Raw genomic sequence first — 19,213 nt, 5'->3', positions numbered from 1 at the left:
CTCTCTATCTCTCTCTCTCTCTCTCTCTCCCCCCCCCTTCTTCTTTCCCCCTCTCTCCCCCTTCCCTTCCCTCCCTCCCTCCCTCCCCCTCCCCCTTTCCACCCCTCCGCCTCTCCCGCTCTCCATCTCCCTCTACCTTTCCCTCTCTCTCCTTCTCTCCTTCCCTCTCTCACTCTTACTCTTTGCTTTTCAAATAAATAAATAAATTTTTAAAAAACAGAAAGGAAGTATAAATCACTACTTTTTTCCTCTTTCCAGTTTTCAAAATATTGAACTGGTTTCCTAGAATCCCCAAACATAACCAGGAATTTCTTTTTAAAATATGTTTAATATCATTTAGTATATATGATTTTTTTCTGGATGCTTTATTTTAAGACTCAAGTTCTCTGCAGCCTATCAAAACAAAAATGTGTATGTGTTTCAATAACTGCTTGCATATTTGATTAATAGTCATTCTGGAAAAGATTTCTGATACCTTCTTTAGATTTTTCTCATGCTGCAAGTTAAATTGTGTGAGAATTGGCCACGTGGCACATGGTGTAGCGTGTAATGCCTAGGACCCTCAGTGACCCCCATCCCTCCACGTTGCTGTTCGTGGGGGTGCATGTTAAATGGGATAAGCGTGTTTAATTACAGGTAGCGTTTATAGAGTGCACTGTTCTGCCTTCAGCACAATACTCTGATTAGGATCTTTTTTCTTTTTTTTTGTCTTGCAGCCTTCCAGAATACTTTGTAGTGCCAAGTTCTTTAGCAGACCAAGATCTAAAGATCTTTTCCCATTCTTTTGTTGGAAGAAGGATACCGGTAAGTGCCTTCTGTTTGGCTTCCTTAGCACTGATGTCCTCTGTCTCCACCCCCCAGTCAAGTAAGGGGTCTGCCTCTTTCCTAGCTCTGGTGTTGGAGCCACTCAAACGGCAGTGCCCTTGTGCGAATGGCCCTCATCAAGGATGTGCTGCAGCAGAGGAAGATTGACCAGAGGTGACTGAGATACGGTCATTGTTGTTTTAGATATTGTACTTGTCATAACTAAGTATACAGTAAATTCCTTGTTAATTGAAAATACTTGGCAAGTGGCATAGTCTTATTATTAACACCATATATGCTATATAAGAATTGCCATTTTGAAGAGATTGTGAATATGGTTACTAACATTTAAGTTATACTAAATATAATTTTAATTCTTTGGCTTTATAAGGTACTTGAGGATCATACATTACTGACATCTTGCTGTAACGTGGCATTAATACACTTTCACAGTGCTGGGGTGGGTGTTGTACAGGGGGTTAAGCCACCATTTGGGACACCCACATCCACTTTCCAAGTGCCAGCTCAAGTATTGGCAGTTCTGCTTCTAATCCAGCTTTCCGTTAATGCATCCTGCCTGGGAGGTAGCAGATGGTGGCCCAGGTGGTTGGGCCCCTCCCACCCGATGGGAAGCCCGTATGGGGTTCCAGGCCTTTGTCCAGCCCTAGCGGTTGGGGGCTAAACCAGCAGATACTAAGGTCTCTCTGTCTCTGTCTCTCTGTCGCTCTGACTTTCAAGTAGATGAAAAATAAAAAAACCAGTGCTGTGAGGTCCAATTGAGTGACTTCAGGACAAATCAACTTTTCTTGTATTTATTGTGTGTTATTTTTGTCTTACAAGGTCTACGTAGTCACAGTAGCTAGGAAATGCTTTTGATGAGCCACTGCACATGAGCTTGGCAGCATCTGCTGAAGTCGTTAGTGACTTGTCCCTGAAGCAGGGGCCCTCAGTTCCAGCAGTAGCTGCCACGCTGTGGACCGCTCACTGGGCAGCGCTCTGGGCCCTCAGCTGCTGTCCCCCTCCGCTCCTGCAGCCCTGTTCCCGTGGGCACACCCGTTCTTTCCCCAGACGTCGCCTAGAGGCTGTCTAAGGCCACTTCCTCTTCCCAGTCTGTATTTTACCCTGAAGAAGTGCATACAGGGCTGTGGCTTTAGTGACCAGTACATTTATTTCTCCAGTCTAATTTTTTTTTTTATCTTTTATTTAATGAATATAAATTTCCAAAGTACGACTCATGGGTTACAATGGCTTCCCCCCCATACCGTCCCTCCCACCCACAACCCTCCCCTTTCCCACTCCCTCTCCCCTTCCATTCACATCAAGATTCATTTTCGATTATCTTAATATACAGAAGATCAGCTTAGTATACCTTAAGTAAGGATTTCAACAGTTTGCTCCCACACAGAAACATAAAGTGAAAAATAATAGATGATTTTTTTTAAGTGATGATGAAATCAGATCAGACCTATTGTCATGTTTAATCCCAGTGAGAGTCAAGTTGGGAATTGATAATTTCTTTTTTTTTTTTTTTTTTTTGCAGAAGATCAGTTTAGTGTACATTAAGTAAAGATTTCAATCGTTTGCACCCCCATAGAAACACAAAGTGAAATATACTGTTTGAGTACTCGTTATAGCATTAAGCCTCAGTGTACAGCACATTAAGGACAGAGATCCTACATGAGGAGTAAGTGCACAGTGACTCCTGTTGTTGTCTCCAGTCTAATTTGACACATTCCGTGTGGAGGTCTCAAAGGCCCTGTAAACTCCTTTTGTCCAAAAGCACACTCAAGGATACGGCCTGCACGCCTCACGAGCCCACTCCTAAACTGAGGTTTCAGCCTCGATGCCTTTATTCTTTGCTTTCCCCATCTTCATATTTCGTCAGTCCTCCTCACCTCATTCTTCAGAGAGCTTGCAAATCCACCTGCTTCAGCCATTGTAAGTGCTGTCACTTCTTCCTTCCATGTTGCACACCCTGGACACATTCTGTGGTACAGATCTGCACCCCCTGATCCTGGCTGCCTTCCTCCTGCTCATCCACATCGCCTTCCTCTCCTGCCCACTGGTCCTCCTTCTTTGTAGCACACTTTTTAGGATTAGCCTTCCTCCGAATTAGTCAGCCCTCACACTCATCATTCTGTAGAGGTCTCTAACTTTCCTTCATAACACTTAATTTCAGCTTTCAATTGCGTTGTGTGTGTGTGTGTGTGTGTGATGTTTGTCTTTCCTAACTGGAATGTGTGTTTAACACACTGTTATGTAGTTAACACCCAGGAAGTAGCCAGGATATTTGTCTGTATTTGACTAAATTAGGAACACATGAACAGATCTTAGAACACAGGCTCTGGGCACCTCAGAAATATCCCAGCCCGTATACCTACTGCCAGATCTTGGGATTTTTCCACGACATCATTGAGCTGAATTGGGTGACTCTCAAGTGGTCCTCAGATGTCCATTCAGTTTTCCAGAAATGAGGGGTCCACAGTCCACATGAATCCATATTCTCTGTGGATTTAAACGTCCTCTTAATCGCATTAGAAACTGTCATATTCTAACCCCTGTTTTCTAAACTGGTTAAGTGCCCACTTAGGAATTTTGCTGTAAGAAGGTAAGATTGCAGCTGGCGCCGCGGCTCACTAGACTAGTCCTCCACCTGCGGCGCCGGCACTCCGGGTTCTAGTCCCAGTTGGGGCGCCGGTTCTGTCCTGGTTGCTCTTCTTTCAGTCCAGCTCTCTGCTGTGGCCCGGGAGTGCAGTGGAGGATGGCCCAAGTGCTTGGGCCCTGTACCCACATGGGAGACCAGGGGGAGGCACCTGGCTCTTGGCTTCGGATCGGCACAGCGCGCCGGCTGTAGCAGCCATCTGGGGGGTGAACCAACAGAAGGAAGACCTTTCTCTCTGTCTCTCTCACTCACTGTCTAACTCTGCCTGTCAAAAGAAAAAAGTAAGATTGCAACACAGTTGGGTAAGAGTTAGGTATAAAGCTACAGCCAGTGGCAGTTTGGGTTATTTAATTGATCAAGCTAAGAGTCCATTCAGTGCCTTTTGTTTTGTCAGCGTTCCTACTTTTCTTCCTGAACAGGACAGGTCCTCTGGTGTCCAGTCCCCTCTCCACACCTTTGTCCCTCAGGCATGTCATGTAGCCTCACTGCCTTCCCTGGATTTTTCCAGCAGCCCAGCCTTTTTCCCCCACCACAGGACCTTTGCACCCACGTTCCTTGTGCCTCAAACACTTTACCCAGACTTTGCTCTGTTCTTAGTCATTTGAGTCTCAGCTTCAGTGCTGTCTTCGCAGGGAGCTTTCTTGGATTTTTGATCTAAAGTAACCCCAAGTCGCCTGGGTTGAGCCGTCCGGGGCAGTGGCCCCAGCACTGTGTTCTGGTTATGGACCCGTCACTGCTGAGAGTGTAACTTCCGTGAGGGCTGAGCTTGTTCTCATCTCTGTCCCCAGCTGTTAGGATAGTATCTTGGCTTGCAGTAAGTGCTTAATAATGAATGAAGGACTAGTGACTAACTCATTTTGTCTTTATTAGGATTTGTAATGCAATAACTAAAAGTCATCCACAGAGAAGTGACGTTTACAAATCAGATTTGGATAAGACCTTGCCTAACATTCAAGAAATACAGGCAGCATTTGTTAAACTAAAGCAACTGTGTGTTAATGGTAATTTCACTCATTTCAAATTCATATATGTGTGTGTGTATGTATGTATGTATATAGATATATTTACTATATATATATATAATTGTATGGAGGGTAAAGAATTGCATGAGTTCTATCAGGGAAAGTGATGTTCCTTAAAGATATAGAAATAGATTATATTTAAGGAGAGGCTCATTGAGATTTGTATACAGATTTTATTGTATGAGGATATCAAAATCTAGAAAGTGAGATTTAAGCTGCGTTTTGTTTTGGAGAGAAAATGAACCTGTGATATCGTCTCTGCGTCCTGAAAGGCACATAGAACAGTTTTCTAGAAGCGTCTGCTGAGTGGAGCACCGTGCTACCTTACAGACAGACTTACTTCAAGGCTTTAATGCACAGTTAGTTTTATTTGGGATGGGTGACCTGACCTGGGTATCAAGTTTTCTAATGTGTCTGTTATCAGGTGGCTTCCATGTGCCCTAGGGGTGAGGAGAGGCAGCCTTGACACTTGCCTGGAAGGAGAGCTCTGCAGCCCCATGCCAAGTGTCTGAATACTTGCTCTCTGGGCTGGGCACAGGTGCCACCTCCTTTTAATGGTCAGCCCCCAGGCCCCATAAGCAAAGCCTCAAGAGGCAGCACTGGCAGCAGGGCTCGGGAAGAGAAGCAGAGTGTGGTTTGCAGTCAGGAAGCGGTGAGACAGTGCCTGGGCCTCTGTTCACACAGATCAGGATGGCCAGAATCAAGACACAGGCTGACCAGGAAGGCTGGGAATCGCTCCTCGGGAGGCAGAGTTGGTCAGCCTGTCTGACATCTCCCGGAGTGCAGAGGGAAGTGCTTTGTTTTATGTGATAGAGAATAATAACAAGTCACCTTAGATGTGTATTCTGTGTTACTAAAGTGAAGATTCATGACACTGAGAGCCAACTTTTAAATGTTAGAGACTGCGATGTTATCTCTTACCTCTGATGTTACTTACATAAAATTAAGCTTCAAAAGCCTAAAATGTGTGATTGTGTTTATATATGCCTGTATCTTTAGCCATATTTAAAATTGCCATATTTATTACAGAGCCTTTTGAAGAAACTGAAGAAAAATGGTTATCTTCACTGGAAAGTACCCGGTGGTTAGAATATGTCAGGTTTGTACAACTTCTTTCATTAGCTTTTTATCTTGAAATCATTATAGACTCATAGGAGGTACAAAGATCGTACAGAAAGCCATGGACTCCTCACTTAGCTTCCCACCGTGGTAACATCTTAGATAATGGGAGCACAGCATCAAAACCAGGACATTGGCATTGGTGAGATCTACAGGTACAATCTACAGTCTGACATCTTACTCAGATTTCGTCAGTTTGATGCACACTTCCACATGTGGGTCTGTGCACAGGTGTTTCTACGAGGTTTGACCCGAGACCTAGCACTCAGCTTATCTCAGCTTTCTACATGCCTTCCTTGCTAAATGTAACCATTCCCGGTTTTTTATTTAAAATGAAAGACGGCATGATTCATCCCTTTTCACTTGTACACTTAAGAGGTTATTGTAGTTACTAATTGGCCCACTTTCAATATTTTGCTGTCTTGGGAATAGGCTCAAGAACAGGAGGGGGATGAGAGAACAGTTAATTGATGCAACAGTCAGAACACGCACACGTTTATCAATTAAGTTTCTGTCTTATGAGCATGGGTCATGAAGGGGACACATGCTGTTGGAAAAGTGGCACGATAGAATTGTTGGACACAGGAATGACACCAACTTCCAACTCTTTTTTTTTTTAAAGATTTTATTTATTTAAGAGGTCGACTTACAGAGGGAGAGACAGAAAGAGAGATCTTCCATCCACTGGTTTACTCCCCATATGGCTGCAACAGCTGGAGCAGGGCCTATCAGTAGCCAGGAGCTTCTTCTGGGTCTCCCATGTGGATGCAGGGGCCCAAGGACTCGGGCCATCCTCTACTGCTTTCCCAGCCTATAGCAGAGAGCTGGATCAGAAGAAGAGCAGCTGGGACTAGAACCGGTGCCCACATGGGATGCTGACGCTGCAGGCGGAGGATTAACCTACTGCGCCACAGCACCAGCCCCAAACCTCCAGCTCTAAAAACATGAGTATCTGTGACACAAAATAAAGTGAAGTGCAATAAAGCAAGTTGTACACTTTTGAAATATATTTGTAGTGGAAATCTTATTTTTAACAGTATGTTTCCTTCTCTTTTCAGGGCATTCCTTAAACATTCAGCAGAACTTGTGTACATGCTAGAAAGCAAACATCTCTCTGTAGTCCTACAAGGTAATTAAAGTAATTCCTGAAAATATTGTGACCATTGCGCCAGCCAACCTAGGTGACTGTCCACATTCCAGTAAACTAATCATCTCAGCTGTCTTACTACAGCACTGTCAAACACACTACAGATTTTGCACATTAGAGCCAAACAGTGGCACAAAAACATCTGATTTTCTACCTTTATTAGATACCTTTTATAACCTGGGAACAGTGAATCATCACTTATAGATTAATATTTAGTATTAACCTTATCTCTCCAATCTTGCTGTTTTCTAATTCATACAGATTTGTTTTAGCTTTAAATGCCTCTAACTCTTGGCAGATTGTGACTGAGGAAACAGTTGCACTGCTATGCTAATTGTGTCTAATATAACGTCACTGTACAGCTGGTTCAGTTCATCAGAGGATGACTTTGTAGTGAAAGACTTCACACTACCAGAATGTCTAAGTTTACAGATAAAGTTTAATGCACCATGAACTACTTTTTTATAACACATTCATGTTGCATAGTGTGTTGTCGCTCCCCCTCTTCGTGGAGGAACGACACAGGACCCTGCGCTGTTCTTTCATCTGCTCGGCCCTCCCCGGGTTTGCTGCTGGTTCTTCCCGGGTTGGCTACTATCCCTTCCACCTCCGTGGAAGGGCAGTTCCCCCTGGCCACATTCCCCACTTCCGCAGGGGAGCGGCACACCGCCGGCCGGCTTTCTGGGGGCTGCACAGGTGTTCCCTCAGATGTTCCCCTTAGATGTTCCCCTTAGATGTTCCTGGTGCATGCCGTCTCTCTCCTCCTTTATAGTCCTCCTCCGCCAATCCCAACTCGGCTGCCCACACGCCGAGTATGCTGCTCTCCTCCAATCAGTAGCAAGTCCTACAGTTTATTGGTTGAACTGGAGGCAGCTGTGCGGAAGCTGTTTACTTCTCTCCCAGCGCCATATTGTGGGAGAGCAGATGCACAGAATAAGTCTTAATTCCAGTAACTCAGTCCAGTCCGGGCTGCTCCCCACAGTGTGTGGATACAGGATGTTACTTACGGCTGGAGAAATATTTTTACCAACTGTCAAACAACTAGCTTTAACCAGGCAAAGATGCATAAAACCCTAAAGGGGAGAAATATTCACTACATAAAGTAATTCTTTGATACAAAGTATGTATTTTGATTCACAAATGCAGGCTAAGCCCCCAAATCAGCTTATTTCTCCTCTCAGCCAACGGGTGTTCTCATCTTACGGTAAAGTCCTGCTTACCCTTGATTCTCTACGCATTTATAATGTAAAAGACATCAACAAAAGTGCTAAACCTGTGTTCCTGTGTTTTACTTTTTTTTAAGAGTATGTTTTTGAAACAGTTCATAGAGGAATAATGTACATGCTATAAAATTCACTCATTTTGAATGTACAATAATTTTTAGTAAATACAGAGTCCAGTTTTAGAAATGGTCCATCATGGGGCTGGCACTGTGGTATAGCAGATTAGGCTTCTGCCTGCTGTGCTGAATTCCCATAGGGACGCCGGTTCCTGTCCGCTTGCTCCTCTTCCGATCCATCTCTCTGCGGAAGATGGCCCAAGTGCTTAGGCCCCTGCTTCCACGTGGCGACCCAGAAGAAGCTCCTGGCTCCTGGCTTCAGATTGGCCCAGCTCTGGCCATTGCAGCTATTTGGGTAGTGAACCATCTCTCTCTCTCCCATCTGTAACCCTGCCTTTCAAATAAATAAAATAAATTGCAAAAAAAGAAGTTTCATTACTCCAAAAAGATTCCTGTGTCCCAGCACCAGGCAATAATTAATCTACTTCTTCTTTTTTTTTTTTTTTTTGACAGAGTGGCAGTGAGAGAGAGAGACAGAGAGAAAGGTCTTCCTTTTGCCGTTGGTTCACCCTCCAATGGCCGCTGCGGCTAGCGCGCTGCGGCCGGCGCACCGCGCTGATCCGATGGCAGGAGCCAGGTGCTTCTCCTGGTCTCCCATGGGGTACAGGACCCAAGTACTTGGGCCATCCTCCACTGCACTCCCTGGCCACAGCAGAGAGCTGGCCTGGAAGAGGGGCAGCCGGGACAGAATCTGGCACCCCGACTGGGACTAGAACCCGGTGTGCCGGCGCCGCAAGGCGGAGGATTAGCCTAGTGAGCCGCGGCGCCGGCCCCTACTGGGGTTTTGATAGCAGTGTGTTGAACCCATTGGCCAGTTTGAGGAAAATATTATCTGTATTGAAGTGGCCAGTCAATGAAGTGAATTCTCTCCTTTTATTTAGATATTTCACCAGCAATGTTTTGTGGTTTTTTTACATGTCTTATATTTACTTTATAAACTCTTTAAGTGTTTTTTTATTTTACTATGTATAATTGCTCTCAAATTTCATCTCTAGATTTATGATGTACTCAGTGTGTTACTGTGTTTGGAATCCCTGCAACCTTACTGGACTCATCTATTAGTTCCAATAGTTACTCTGTGAATTCCTTAGGAATCCTAAAGTAGCAGTGTGTTGCCCGCAAATACAGTTTTTATCTCTGAGATGGATGCCTTTTATTTATTTTTGGTGCCTGGTTGCTCTGGCTAAGCCTGCCATCCAGTATAGAGACTGTCAGAAGCCGGCATCCTTGTCTTGTTCTGATGGGAGGAGGAAAGCCCGCAGTCTCTGACGAGTGAGAATGATGTTAGCGTTGTTTGGCAATGCCTCTGATCAGGTCTCCAGCTTGCCAAATGTCTGTCGGGAATAAACGCAGAAATGTGGCAGCTTCTTCCTCTGCGTGTGCTGAGATGATCACGTTGTCCTTGTCTTGTATTAATATACATTACTTTGTCAGCTGCTAACCCATTGTGTCCCACCATCTTATTTAAAGACTCAAGTTGAGGAATATGCCACTTACAGTAACTTTGAAATAGATATGTTGTTGCTGAAGTACAGAATTGAAAACATGGTCTTAATGGGATAAACGAACCTTGGGTTTGGTTGGGATAATTTTGTTTACTTAAATTTCGCTAATATTTTTATATCTGTAATGATAAGGGATAGTGGTTGGTAGCTTTCTTCTGACTTCTTTGGCTAGCTTTAATATGATAATTCTGGTCTTGTTGAAAAAGAATTATAAAAAGAAGGAAATATTTGCTACCCTCACAGCGATAGTAGACAGTCTCATCCCCTCATTCACCTGTGGTCATTACAATGTTGTCAGTAAAAATACTATATTTAGTATCCTTCACAAAACAGCACAGTGATTCCAGAAATATTTTCTGTTACAAAACATTCAAATGTAAAAGGTGTGAGGAATGAGCTTCTCTTACCTGGCAAACACTCTTAGATAAAAGACAGTCCTCTGTTAAATACTAATTTAGTTTATCTAAAAGTCTACTATCTTAGAGTCACTAGAATCCAGTAAAATTTCCTTATGCAAATTGTTTTGAAGGCAGCCTACCAGCGGAAAGCAACTAAATTTCCCCATTGACACACCTTCCCCTTCTCAGCGTTTTTCTGTGCAGTAATTTTTTTCTTTCCATTTTATTTACAGAGGAAGAGGGAAGAGACTTGAGCTGTTCTGTGGCTTCTCTTGTTCAAGTGATGCTGGATCCTTATTTTAGGACAATTACTGGATTTCAGAGTCTGATTCAGAAGGAGTGGGTCATGTCGGGATATCAGTTCCTAGACAGATGCAACCATTTAAAGAGATCGGAGAAGGAGGTAACGAGTCTTAATGCCTTTACAGAAAGAGAGGGGTTTTACTTCATCTAGAACGTCTCAGATTCCTCCGTCCAGGGCTAACTAATGCATTAGAGGTCGACTTGATGAACTGTAGGAAAGAGTATTGTGGCTACACAGGTGAAATTTAAAAAAATTATTGAATTTGTCTAACTTCAAAATTATCTGAAGAGATTCTGCATTAACTCCTCTGCAGAGCAGGTAGCAGGCACATGAGCTATTTTCCAGTCACTTCAGGAGTAACGCACTGTCTGGAGAACGGGCAGTCTGAGCAGGTCGTCCTTGGACAGCTGTGGGCTGCGGCTGCCTTGGATCCGTCGTCAGGCCACAGAAGACCCTGCAGGTGTCTTATAAACCACGTGGGTCAGATTGGTGTTTGCAGGGGTGTTAGAGGAGCACCGTTTGACTCTTGGTATCTCCTACAAACAGCTGCCATTAGCTGCGGCACTTTGGGATACACCACATAGTCTAGAGGCCACGGTCAAACTTTCTACTGAAACTTAGGGAGGATTTCTGGGTAGTAAGCCTACAGGGCAACCAAAGGGTAATCACGGAAGTCAGTTGATTGTTGAGTATTCTTTTTTTTTTTTTTTTTGACAGGCAGAGTGGACAGTGAGAGAGAGAGACAGAGAGAAAGGTCTTCCTTTTGCCGTTGGTTCACCCTCCAATGGCCGCCGCGGCCGGCGCGCTGCGGCCAGTGCACCGCGCTGATCCGATGGCAGGAGCCAGGAGCCAGGTGCTTTTCCTGGTCTCCCATGGGGTGCAGGGCCCAAGCACCTGGGCCATCCTCCACTACACTCCCTGGCCACAGCAGAGGGCTGGCCTGGAAGAGGGGCAACCGGGACAGAATCCGGCGCCCTGACCGGGACTAGAACCCAGTGTGCCGGCGCCGCGGCTCACTAGGCTAATCCTCCGCGTAGCGGCGCCGGATTGTTGAGTATTCTAAAGAATGTTCCAGGACATGCCTTCCTGCATATTTGGCTCTTCCTTGTTCATCTCTCTGCTTTGCCATTTCAGTCTGTTGTACTTAGTAGGCAAATAAGGGTTATGATGTTCGTCAAATATACTTCTTAGGTTTGACATAAGATACGTTTATTCAGTCACAGATCTGTAGCTCAGTGCTTAGATGTTTTCTTATTGATCTCTTCCTTAATATCAGCAATAATTTAGAAATGTGAATGCCCAAAGGACAACACTAGATAACCGCACTGTTTGTATGTGACAGTCCCCCTTATTTCTGCTGTTCTTGGACGCCACGTGGCAGCTGTTAGAACAGTACCCAGCAGCCTTCGAGTTCTCGGAGACCTACCTGGCAGTGCTGTATGACAGCACTCGGATCTCACTCTTCGGCACCTTCCTGTTCAACTCGCCCCACCAGCGGGTGAAGCAGAGCACAGTAAGTGGCCTTGTGTGGCCATGTCTACTTTTTCTTTTAAACTTTATTGAGATATATTGAAATATAGTTAACTGTATATTTAAAACATACAGTTCAAAGCTATTACTTGAAGTTGCAATTTTTGAATAAATTATTTTAAGGACAAAAATATAGATTACTTAATTGTGAAGAATATTTTTCTTCTATGCAAATTGTTCATAATAATCCAGTTTAAATATTCGTATTAGTTTAACCACCTCGAATGTCATGCTTTTGGTATTTATATTTTCACACTTGGGCTGCTAGGTAATAAGACTCTTTCCTCAATCAGTGGAGTAAAAGTTGTAGAAAACAAGGTGATTTCTCTTGAAGAGCGTTGTGGGGAAGAAAGTCCTATGGAGCAGAAGGCATAGGAATGAGCGCCCGTCGGGGGACTAGACTGGGACGCTCTCTTGCTGTATTCTCAGAACCCGTGTGTCACATGGCAGTCCCTGGGTAGAATTAGGAATCTTTGGTCACAAATTCCCTCACCTAAAGGAAAGTGATTATGACTAAGGAGGGTCTCCAGCCTTGTGCATCGGGAAACCATCGAGAAGCACGAGCTGTGTCCTGGCCACGTGTGACCCCTCAGGGCGGCTGGTAACATGCTGCAGTAGCCCGAGAGGAGCGGACAGGGCTCCCGGAGGCCTGCTGGAGACTGTTAGAGGGGCTTCAGGGCCCTCGCGAGGCAGTGCGGCCCGGGGCACGCAGCCTGAGTTCTGGCCCTCGTGTGGGAGGAGTGCCAGCCGCTCAGACCCCAGCCCAGGAACCCAGCTCCTCGTCTGTGAGGGGGACCAGCAGCCTCACAGCTGTGCCTTTGACGGCACTGCAAGGTGTGAACACTGGTTCAACTCCGAAGCACTGTGAGATCACCCTTAACACTGGGTAGAAGGGACAAAAGACAAACTGTAGAGGACAGTAAGGAGCTTATTCATGCTGTGCAGTAGGGAGAACTCCATTACAGGGGAAAAGAGCATCCCACAGCAAGACAGGGCCCGGAGTTTCCCCAGAGGCAGAAAGCCCCGGGGGAGCAGCAGGACAGGGAGCACTGCTGCCTTCCCAGACCCCAGGGCTCGGAGGGACGGAGCACTGTCAGGGGCTGCTTAGGGAAGGGAAGTTTGCGAACAAATGCTGTTCCCCCGAGAGAGCTTGAGCTGCGCACTGTGCCCGGCTCAGAGGCCTCCCGGTCCCCTGCCCTCCCCCCGCCCCGGGATCCCTGCCTGGCTGCTGCCTCCCTGGCTCTCGTCTCCACCTCTCCCTTCCCTGCCTGGCATGAGAGCCTGCACAAGAATGGGCGCCCGGGAAGGCAGCAGCAGTCAGCACGGTGGCAAAGAGGACAGTGACGGGGACAGTGGGCACCCGAGTGGGGCACTTTATGCCCAGAGACGCTTGTTGATCACTTTGGCTTCTTGGGTTCTGGATATGCTGAGATACGATGACCAATAGTTTATTAATTGGGAATTTAAAAAAAAAAAAGCTGTTTCACCTAATTTTTCCTCTCTTATGTCCCAGTGGTAAATAGTTTTAATTTGTCTTTTTCAGAGACTTTTTCTGACAGGTCCTAACGCCAGTCCCGCCCGCCCCTCCCACCTCCCTGGCAGGGGAATGGCCATTGACTAAGAGTTGCCGTTCTTAACACAGTGCTGCCCTCACTGGTAGGCCACAAGCCAAAGGTGAACCCCTTTTTCCACTCTGAGGCCACTTTAGATGCCAGTGGTCAGGCACTGTTGGTGGAACATCTAGCTGTGGAGAAAAATAATTGTAGTTTTCACACTTAAAATAAAGATGCCTGTTCTCTCTCTCTTTTTTTTAAGAGTTTATTTATTTATTTGAGAGGTAGAGTTACAGACAGTGAGACGTAGAGACAGAGAGAGAGGTCTTCCATCTGCTGGTTCACTCCCCAAGTAGTCGCAACGGCCAGAGCTGCGCCGATCCAAAGCCAGGAGCCAGGAGCTTCTTCCGGGTCTCCCACGTGGGTGCAGGGGCCCAAAGAGTTGGGCCATCTTCCATTGCTTTCCCAGGCCACAGCAGAGAGCTGGATGGGAAGTGGAGCAGCCGGGATTAGAACCGGCGCCCGTATGGGATTCTGGCGCCACAGGTGGAGGATTAACCTGCGCCATGGCGCCGGCCCCAACTGTTCTCTATATTCTTCGCTAAGGGCCATGAAAAACATGTTAGGATTGCTGTTTTAATTTCCACTCAGAACAGTACTATTTTTAAAGCAAATGGATTGTTTTCAATCTGCATATGTATGATGAAATCCTAAGTCATTTAAAAAATTGTCAATATTTGATGCTTAATGAATTCTTATTTGGCATAGAAATTCTGGGGGGAGGGTGAAGATATATTTATTTATTTGAAAGTCTGAATTAGAGAGATCTTCCACCCACTGGTTCACTCTCCAAATGGCTGCAAGGGCCAGAGTTGGGCTAGACCGAAGCCAGGAGCTTCATCTGGGTCTCCCACGTGGATGGAAAGGGTCCAGACACTTGGGCCGTCTTCCCGTGCTTTTCCCAGGCCATTAGCACAGAGCTGAATCAGAACTGGAGCCGTTGGGACACATACTGGTGCCCATATGGGATGCCAGCATCATAGACAGTGGCTTTACCCACTACGCCAAAGAAAATTCTTCAAAAACATTTTTTAAAAAGCTCTGTGTGGTAGGTGTTGCAAAGCTTAACCGTGTCCCGATGACTGCAGGCCATCATTCCAGCAGGGACGAGAGCTGGGCTGTGGCATCTACATTCCTTCCTGCTTTCCTCTTCCTACAGAAATTCCTGGGGGTTTTGTAGAAATTTTGGAAAAATTCTTTAAGGTACAGAACAGCAAATAAGAGTCTTCTGCCACCATTTGAATACCCAGTATTGCGGTGCTTCCTCCAGGAGACGTTGTGCCTGCTTCAGTCTGCAGTTCGGGCTGGGCCGTGCTGCCTGCCGGGGAGCCCAAGCCCTGTGCACGGTGAAGGGTACCTTCCTCCAGTGGCCTTGCACTGCTCCCTTGCTCTGGGGGGACCCAGGGCGGCTCAGCCCGCAGCGAGGATCTGATGGTGTCTGTGGGGGAAAGCCTACGTCTCAGGTTCTCACTGGTCGGGGGATGTGGCTTCCTTGGGCTCCTAAGCTGGGTCTCCAGGGCAGGCGTGGCTCGGTCCTGGAAGCGGGAGCACTGCTCTGACGGGTTTTTAATGCTCTAGTTCCGCACATTTCACCTGCTGCATCGAAACAGAAGTCACACGAGGACGTCTTCAGTTCTGTCCTTTCACAAATACGCAGCTGTTTTCTTTTGTAGGAATTTGCTATAAGCAAAAATATCCAGTTGGGTGATGAAAAGGGCCTGAAATTCCCCTCGGTGTGGGACTGGTCCCTCCAGTTCACAGCGAGGGAGCGCGCCCTCTTCCACAACCCCGTCTACATCGGCAAGAGCACGCCTTGCCTACAGAGCAGCTCCATGAAGTCTTTCAGACGGACAAAGGTAAATTCTAGCCGCGCGAGCGAACACCCGATGCCGCCTCACGCAGACACATCTTTCCCGGGGCACACAGCGTTAAAACCGGCCACCGCTAATGCACCTTTCTGAGGAATCCCTCCCTTTCTAACTAAAACGGCGCATCCTAACCTCCTCCTCCCTGCGGCCCGCAGTGCCCCGCGAGCATCTGCCTGCGGCAGCTGTGGCTGTGGGCCTGGGGGCGCCTGCCCCCTGGGCACGGGCAGCTCCCCAGGCTCCCTGGGGCGCGCCGGGACTCGGTTTCATTGTTCTTCGGAGTCTGAGATTTGCACTTGCTGTTGTTAATGGATAGGGTGCACCCCCCCCCCCCCCCCCCGTGCAGGCGTGGGTGCGGCCTCAGCAGTCGGTGCTCTGTGCAGTTAAATCCAGGAGTCTGAGATTTGCACTTGCTGTTGTTAATGGATAGGGTGCACCCCCCCACCCCCCCCCCCCCCCCCCCGTGCAGGCGTGGGTGCGGCCTCAGCAGTCGGTGCTCTGTGCAGTTAAATCCAGAGGCGGCTCACAGTGCCACCGAGCAGGCCTGGCAGTGCCCTCGGAGGCTGCAGGCCCGACCGTTTTCAGGATTTGGGCTGACGTTTGCGCCGCACCTTCGTGAGCCTCCCAGAACGGGAAGCCCGGAGAGTAACGCGTCTCTGTTCCGCACAGAAGAGCTACAGCTCCACGCTCAGAGCAGTGCCGTCCTCCTTCCGCAACGGAGTCCTCAGCGACCCGGAGCTGCTGCCCAGGAGGAACTCGCTCGTCCTGAAGCCGAAGCCGGACCCCCAGCAGCAGGCCGACGGCCGGGGCGGCGACGCGGAGCAGTATTTCCGAGACTGGTTCTCCAGGCCGTGCGACCTGCACGGCGTGATTCTGCCCCGCCTCTCGGCAGCGCACATCAAACTCTGGAAGCTGTGCTACTTCCGCTGGGTCCCCGAGGCGCAGATCAGCCTGGGCGGCTTCATCACGGCCTTCCGCAAGCTCTCGCTGCTGGCCGACGAGGTGGACGCGCTGAGCAGGACCCTGCGGCAGCAGCGCGGCGGCGCCCTGGACGCCGGCTGTGCGGAGCCGGCCCAGAGCAGGATGTACTTCCGCGCCGGCGGCCCGCAGGCGCACGCGGCGGGCACCCCCGAGTTCCTGTCGTCCTCCTTCCCCTTCTCTCCGGTCGGGAATCTGTGCCGACGAAGCATTTTAGGAACGCCATTAAGCAAATTTTTAAGTGGGGCCAAAATTTGGTTATCTACTGAGACACTGGCAAATGAAGACTAAGACGTAGGGTTTTCTAGACGTTTTGAGGGATGCTGTACATTTTCTTCTCTAAATTAAAAGTGCTAAGCTAGACATTTAAAACTTGGATCATTGTTATATGTAAGAATAATAGTTGAAATTTGCACTAATATTTAAAAACGAGGAATCATGTTCTTCACGGTTCTAGGTGGAACTTCAGGTCTCCTCTCTCTAAGTGGGCCTCATCTTCAGGGATGGGCAGGCACACATTCCCCCTTCCTGTAACTCATCAAACCAGGTGTTGTCTGCTGTATCCCGCTATTCCGAACCAACCCAGAGAAACAGACATCAAAGTGAATAGTTCCATTGTTTTCAGAAACACCCGGTAAAATCCCCAACAGGCATTCGCAGGCGTTCATGGATTTTTCTGGTCACTTCTGTTATCTGTACTTGAACTCACCTGATGAGGGTTCGGTGTTCTCAGGCCAGAATTTATTATTTCAGACCACGTTGGGACCTTAGATCACTGTGTTTTCAAATCATGAGTTTGCTTTAAGCTACACAGAACTGTAAAGTGACATGCACTGTTAACTGTAAAGATACTATAATTAAACTTGGAAGTGCCTTTAATATTAAGATACAAGTAACACTTTTTAAAACTGGGGAGTTAAAATCCCACTGCATATTGCAAGTAGATTTTTAAAAAGCTTCATATCAACAGCCCGGGGTCCCCAAATCTGAAAGTCTGGGGCGCTGATCCCAAGAGGCTACTCAGGCCCCCCCTCAGTGGTGCAACCCCAGCCGTGGCAGCTGGGAACCATGTGAGCAACTGCTGCGCCGCCTGCACCCTCAGAACCGCGGGGCTCCTGCCGGTCTCTCCAGTGCAGTCAGCTGTCGTTGGCACGTGCAGAGGTCCCTCCCTTCTCAGAGTTCTTGCTTAGGAAGAAAGAGTAGGAGGAGGACAGGGAGCTTCTCTCGGAACACTGCCTCTTCAGAAATAGCCACAGCAGCGGTCTTGAAGCTGAGGGGCAAAGGTGCCTCAGCCTGAGACCCCCTTGGTCGCACACCTGGCGACAGGAGCCTGGCCAGCACCGCAGGAGGCCAAGCCGGAGGTCTCTAGCCCAGGCCGTGCACTGCCCCACCCCCATTCCCTGATTAAAAGACCCACGTGTTTGTTGTCTATGGTCTCCTTAAACTGCTATCTTGAGATTTGGAAGGTTTTTATAGTCAAGTGTCTAGTTAGCTTATTTCCTTTTGTAAAAACAAGTGTTCTCAAAATAGTGTTTGCCTTTATGTGTACCAAACAGATGTATATATTTAAGTTCTTTACCTTTTAAAAATTGTTCGATAATGCGTCTAGATTAACAGGACAGGAGTTCTTATAAAACGTCTTAGGAAATTCAACTTGGGGATGAATCCAGTGTTTCTGCCCACCTGTTGCCTCAGACATAAGGGCTGCTTTCAGTGTGTATAAATGACATCATCACCACCAAACATTTCATGATCCTTGATTGGAAAACGGCCTGATCCCTTTAAAACACCACAGCCTTCCATGCCGTGTAAAGTGTAATAATCATCCTCCCTTTTCAGTAAGCTGCTTTATTATTTCTCATTGTTCTCAATTCATTTTTTGGGTTAAGCATCTATTTCTCTAATCGCTTCCCTCACACATTTATTTCAACTCATTTAGTAATTTTTTAAAATTTGTAAGTTTAAAAAACTAGGTACTAATACTGTTTTAAAATAGAAAATATGCATATTTTTGTATGATAAATGTTGTAAAATGTTTTATTTTTGCTGGAGAGTTGTTGTATCATGATTATTGTGCCACAGGTTATTGTGCATAATATGAAAAACAACTGTGACAGCCTTACATCCGGGCCACAGTAAAGCTGCTCGGCCCCTCTACCTACAGGAAGGACTCTGTGGAGGAGGGGTGCACGTGGCTCTGTACAGGGCTCCACGGGCCGCGGCTCACGGGCATGGCCATAGCCCCGAGTGGAGCCTGGGCTGCTGAGCGCCACACACACGCCAGCCAGCGCCGGACTCGGCAGTGTCGAGCTTAAAGATGTACAGTGTCTTACTGATATTTTATGATGGAGTTTTAAAACCAAAAATGCTTGACTCTATTTAAGGAAAGGATATTAGTTTTTACTAACAGAGGGTGCAAACTGTCCAACACCTGCAACAAAGTCTGCTTGCTGTGGCAGTAACCTCATGGAATTAAAACTTGACCTTGAAAGCTAAAACCTTTGTGCCTAAAACTGATGACTTGAGCTAAGTAGGATGAGCAGGGAGATGACAGGTCTGTTTAACGGATTGAATGTGAACAAAATTGTGACTGCTAATAAAACTTTGACACAAACCCTCTGCTGTCGGTATCAGTGTGCAATCCGCAGGAGCTCAGTGACTGCAGACACACAGGCGTCTTCCCGCACTCACCACACTTGCGTGCCACCCGTTTGCTGTGCACGCCCTCTAAAGTCGGGTGGTGAGCAGCAGCACTCCGAACAGCCCCAGACCCGGCTAAGTGAAGTCCACAGGGATGGTCGCGAGCCACGGCCTCACTGCTCCTTCCAGTCGATGGATGCACAAACCGGGCAGTAACATTTCCCACGAAGGGCTCAGAGTCCCCGGGGGACAAGAACACGGTCCCTGACTCCTGGGCCTGGCTCTTG

General features: G+C 47.3%; 1 protein-coding gene across 3 annotated transcripts in view; it reads left to right on the top strand.

Annotated features, from left to right (window-relative positions):
* Positions 1 to 18,900, top strand: part of MTMR10 (myotubularin related protein 10) — a 51,262-nt gene extending 32,362 nt beyond the window's left edge. For 2 of the 3 annotated variants that reach the window (XM_051822254.2, XM_070053534.1), the window contains exons 8-16: positions 717 to 804; positions 890 to 978; positions 4,337 to 4,467; positions 5,518 to 5,587; positions 6,666 to 6,736; positions 10,230 to 10,399; positions 11,643 to 11,813; positions 15,117 to 15,299; positions 15,978 to 18,900. In XM_051822254.2, the coding sequence (XP_051678214.1) occupies positions 717 to 804; positions 890 to 978; positions 4,337 to 4,467; positions 5,518 to 5,587; positions 6,666 to 6,736; positions 10,230 to 10,399; positions 11,643 to 11,813; positions 15,117 to 15,299; positions 15,978 to 16,577 (1,573 nt within the window). In that variant the 3' untranslated portion in view covers positions 16,578 to 18,900. The remainder of the gene's footprint in view (positions 1 to 716; positions 805 to 889; positions 979 to 4,336; positions 4,468 to 5,517; positions 5,588 to 6,665; positions 6,737 to 10,229; positions 10,400 to 11,642; positions 11,814 to 15,116; positions 15,300 to 15,977) is intronic. The other variant, XM_051822255.2, reaches the window with a different exon arrangement.
* Positions 18,901 to 19,213: the final 313 nt, after the last annotated feature.

This window comes from Oryctolagus cuniculus, chromosome 12, assembly GCF_964237555.1.
Source record: "Oryctolagus cuniculus chromosome 12, mOryCun1.1, whole genome shotgun sequence".
In the NCBI taxonomy this organism is placed as follows: domain Eukaryota; kingdom Metazoa; phylum Chordata; class Mammalia; order Lagomorpha; family Leporidae; genus Oryctolagus; species Oryctolagus cuniculus.
Note: the sequence above shows the minus strand (reverse complement) of the source record. Positions and strands in the feature narration are given on the sequence as shown.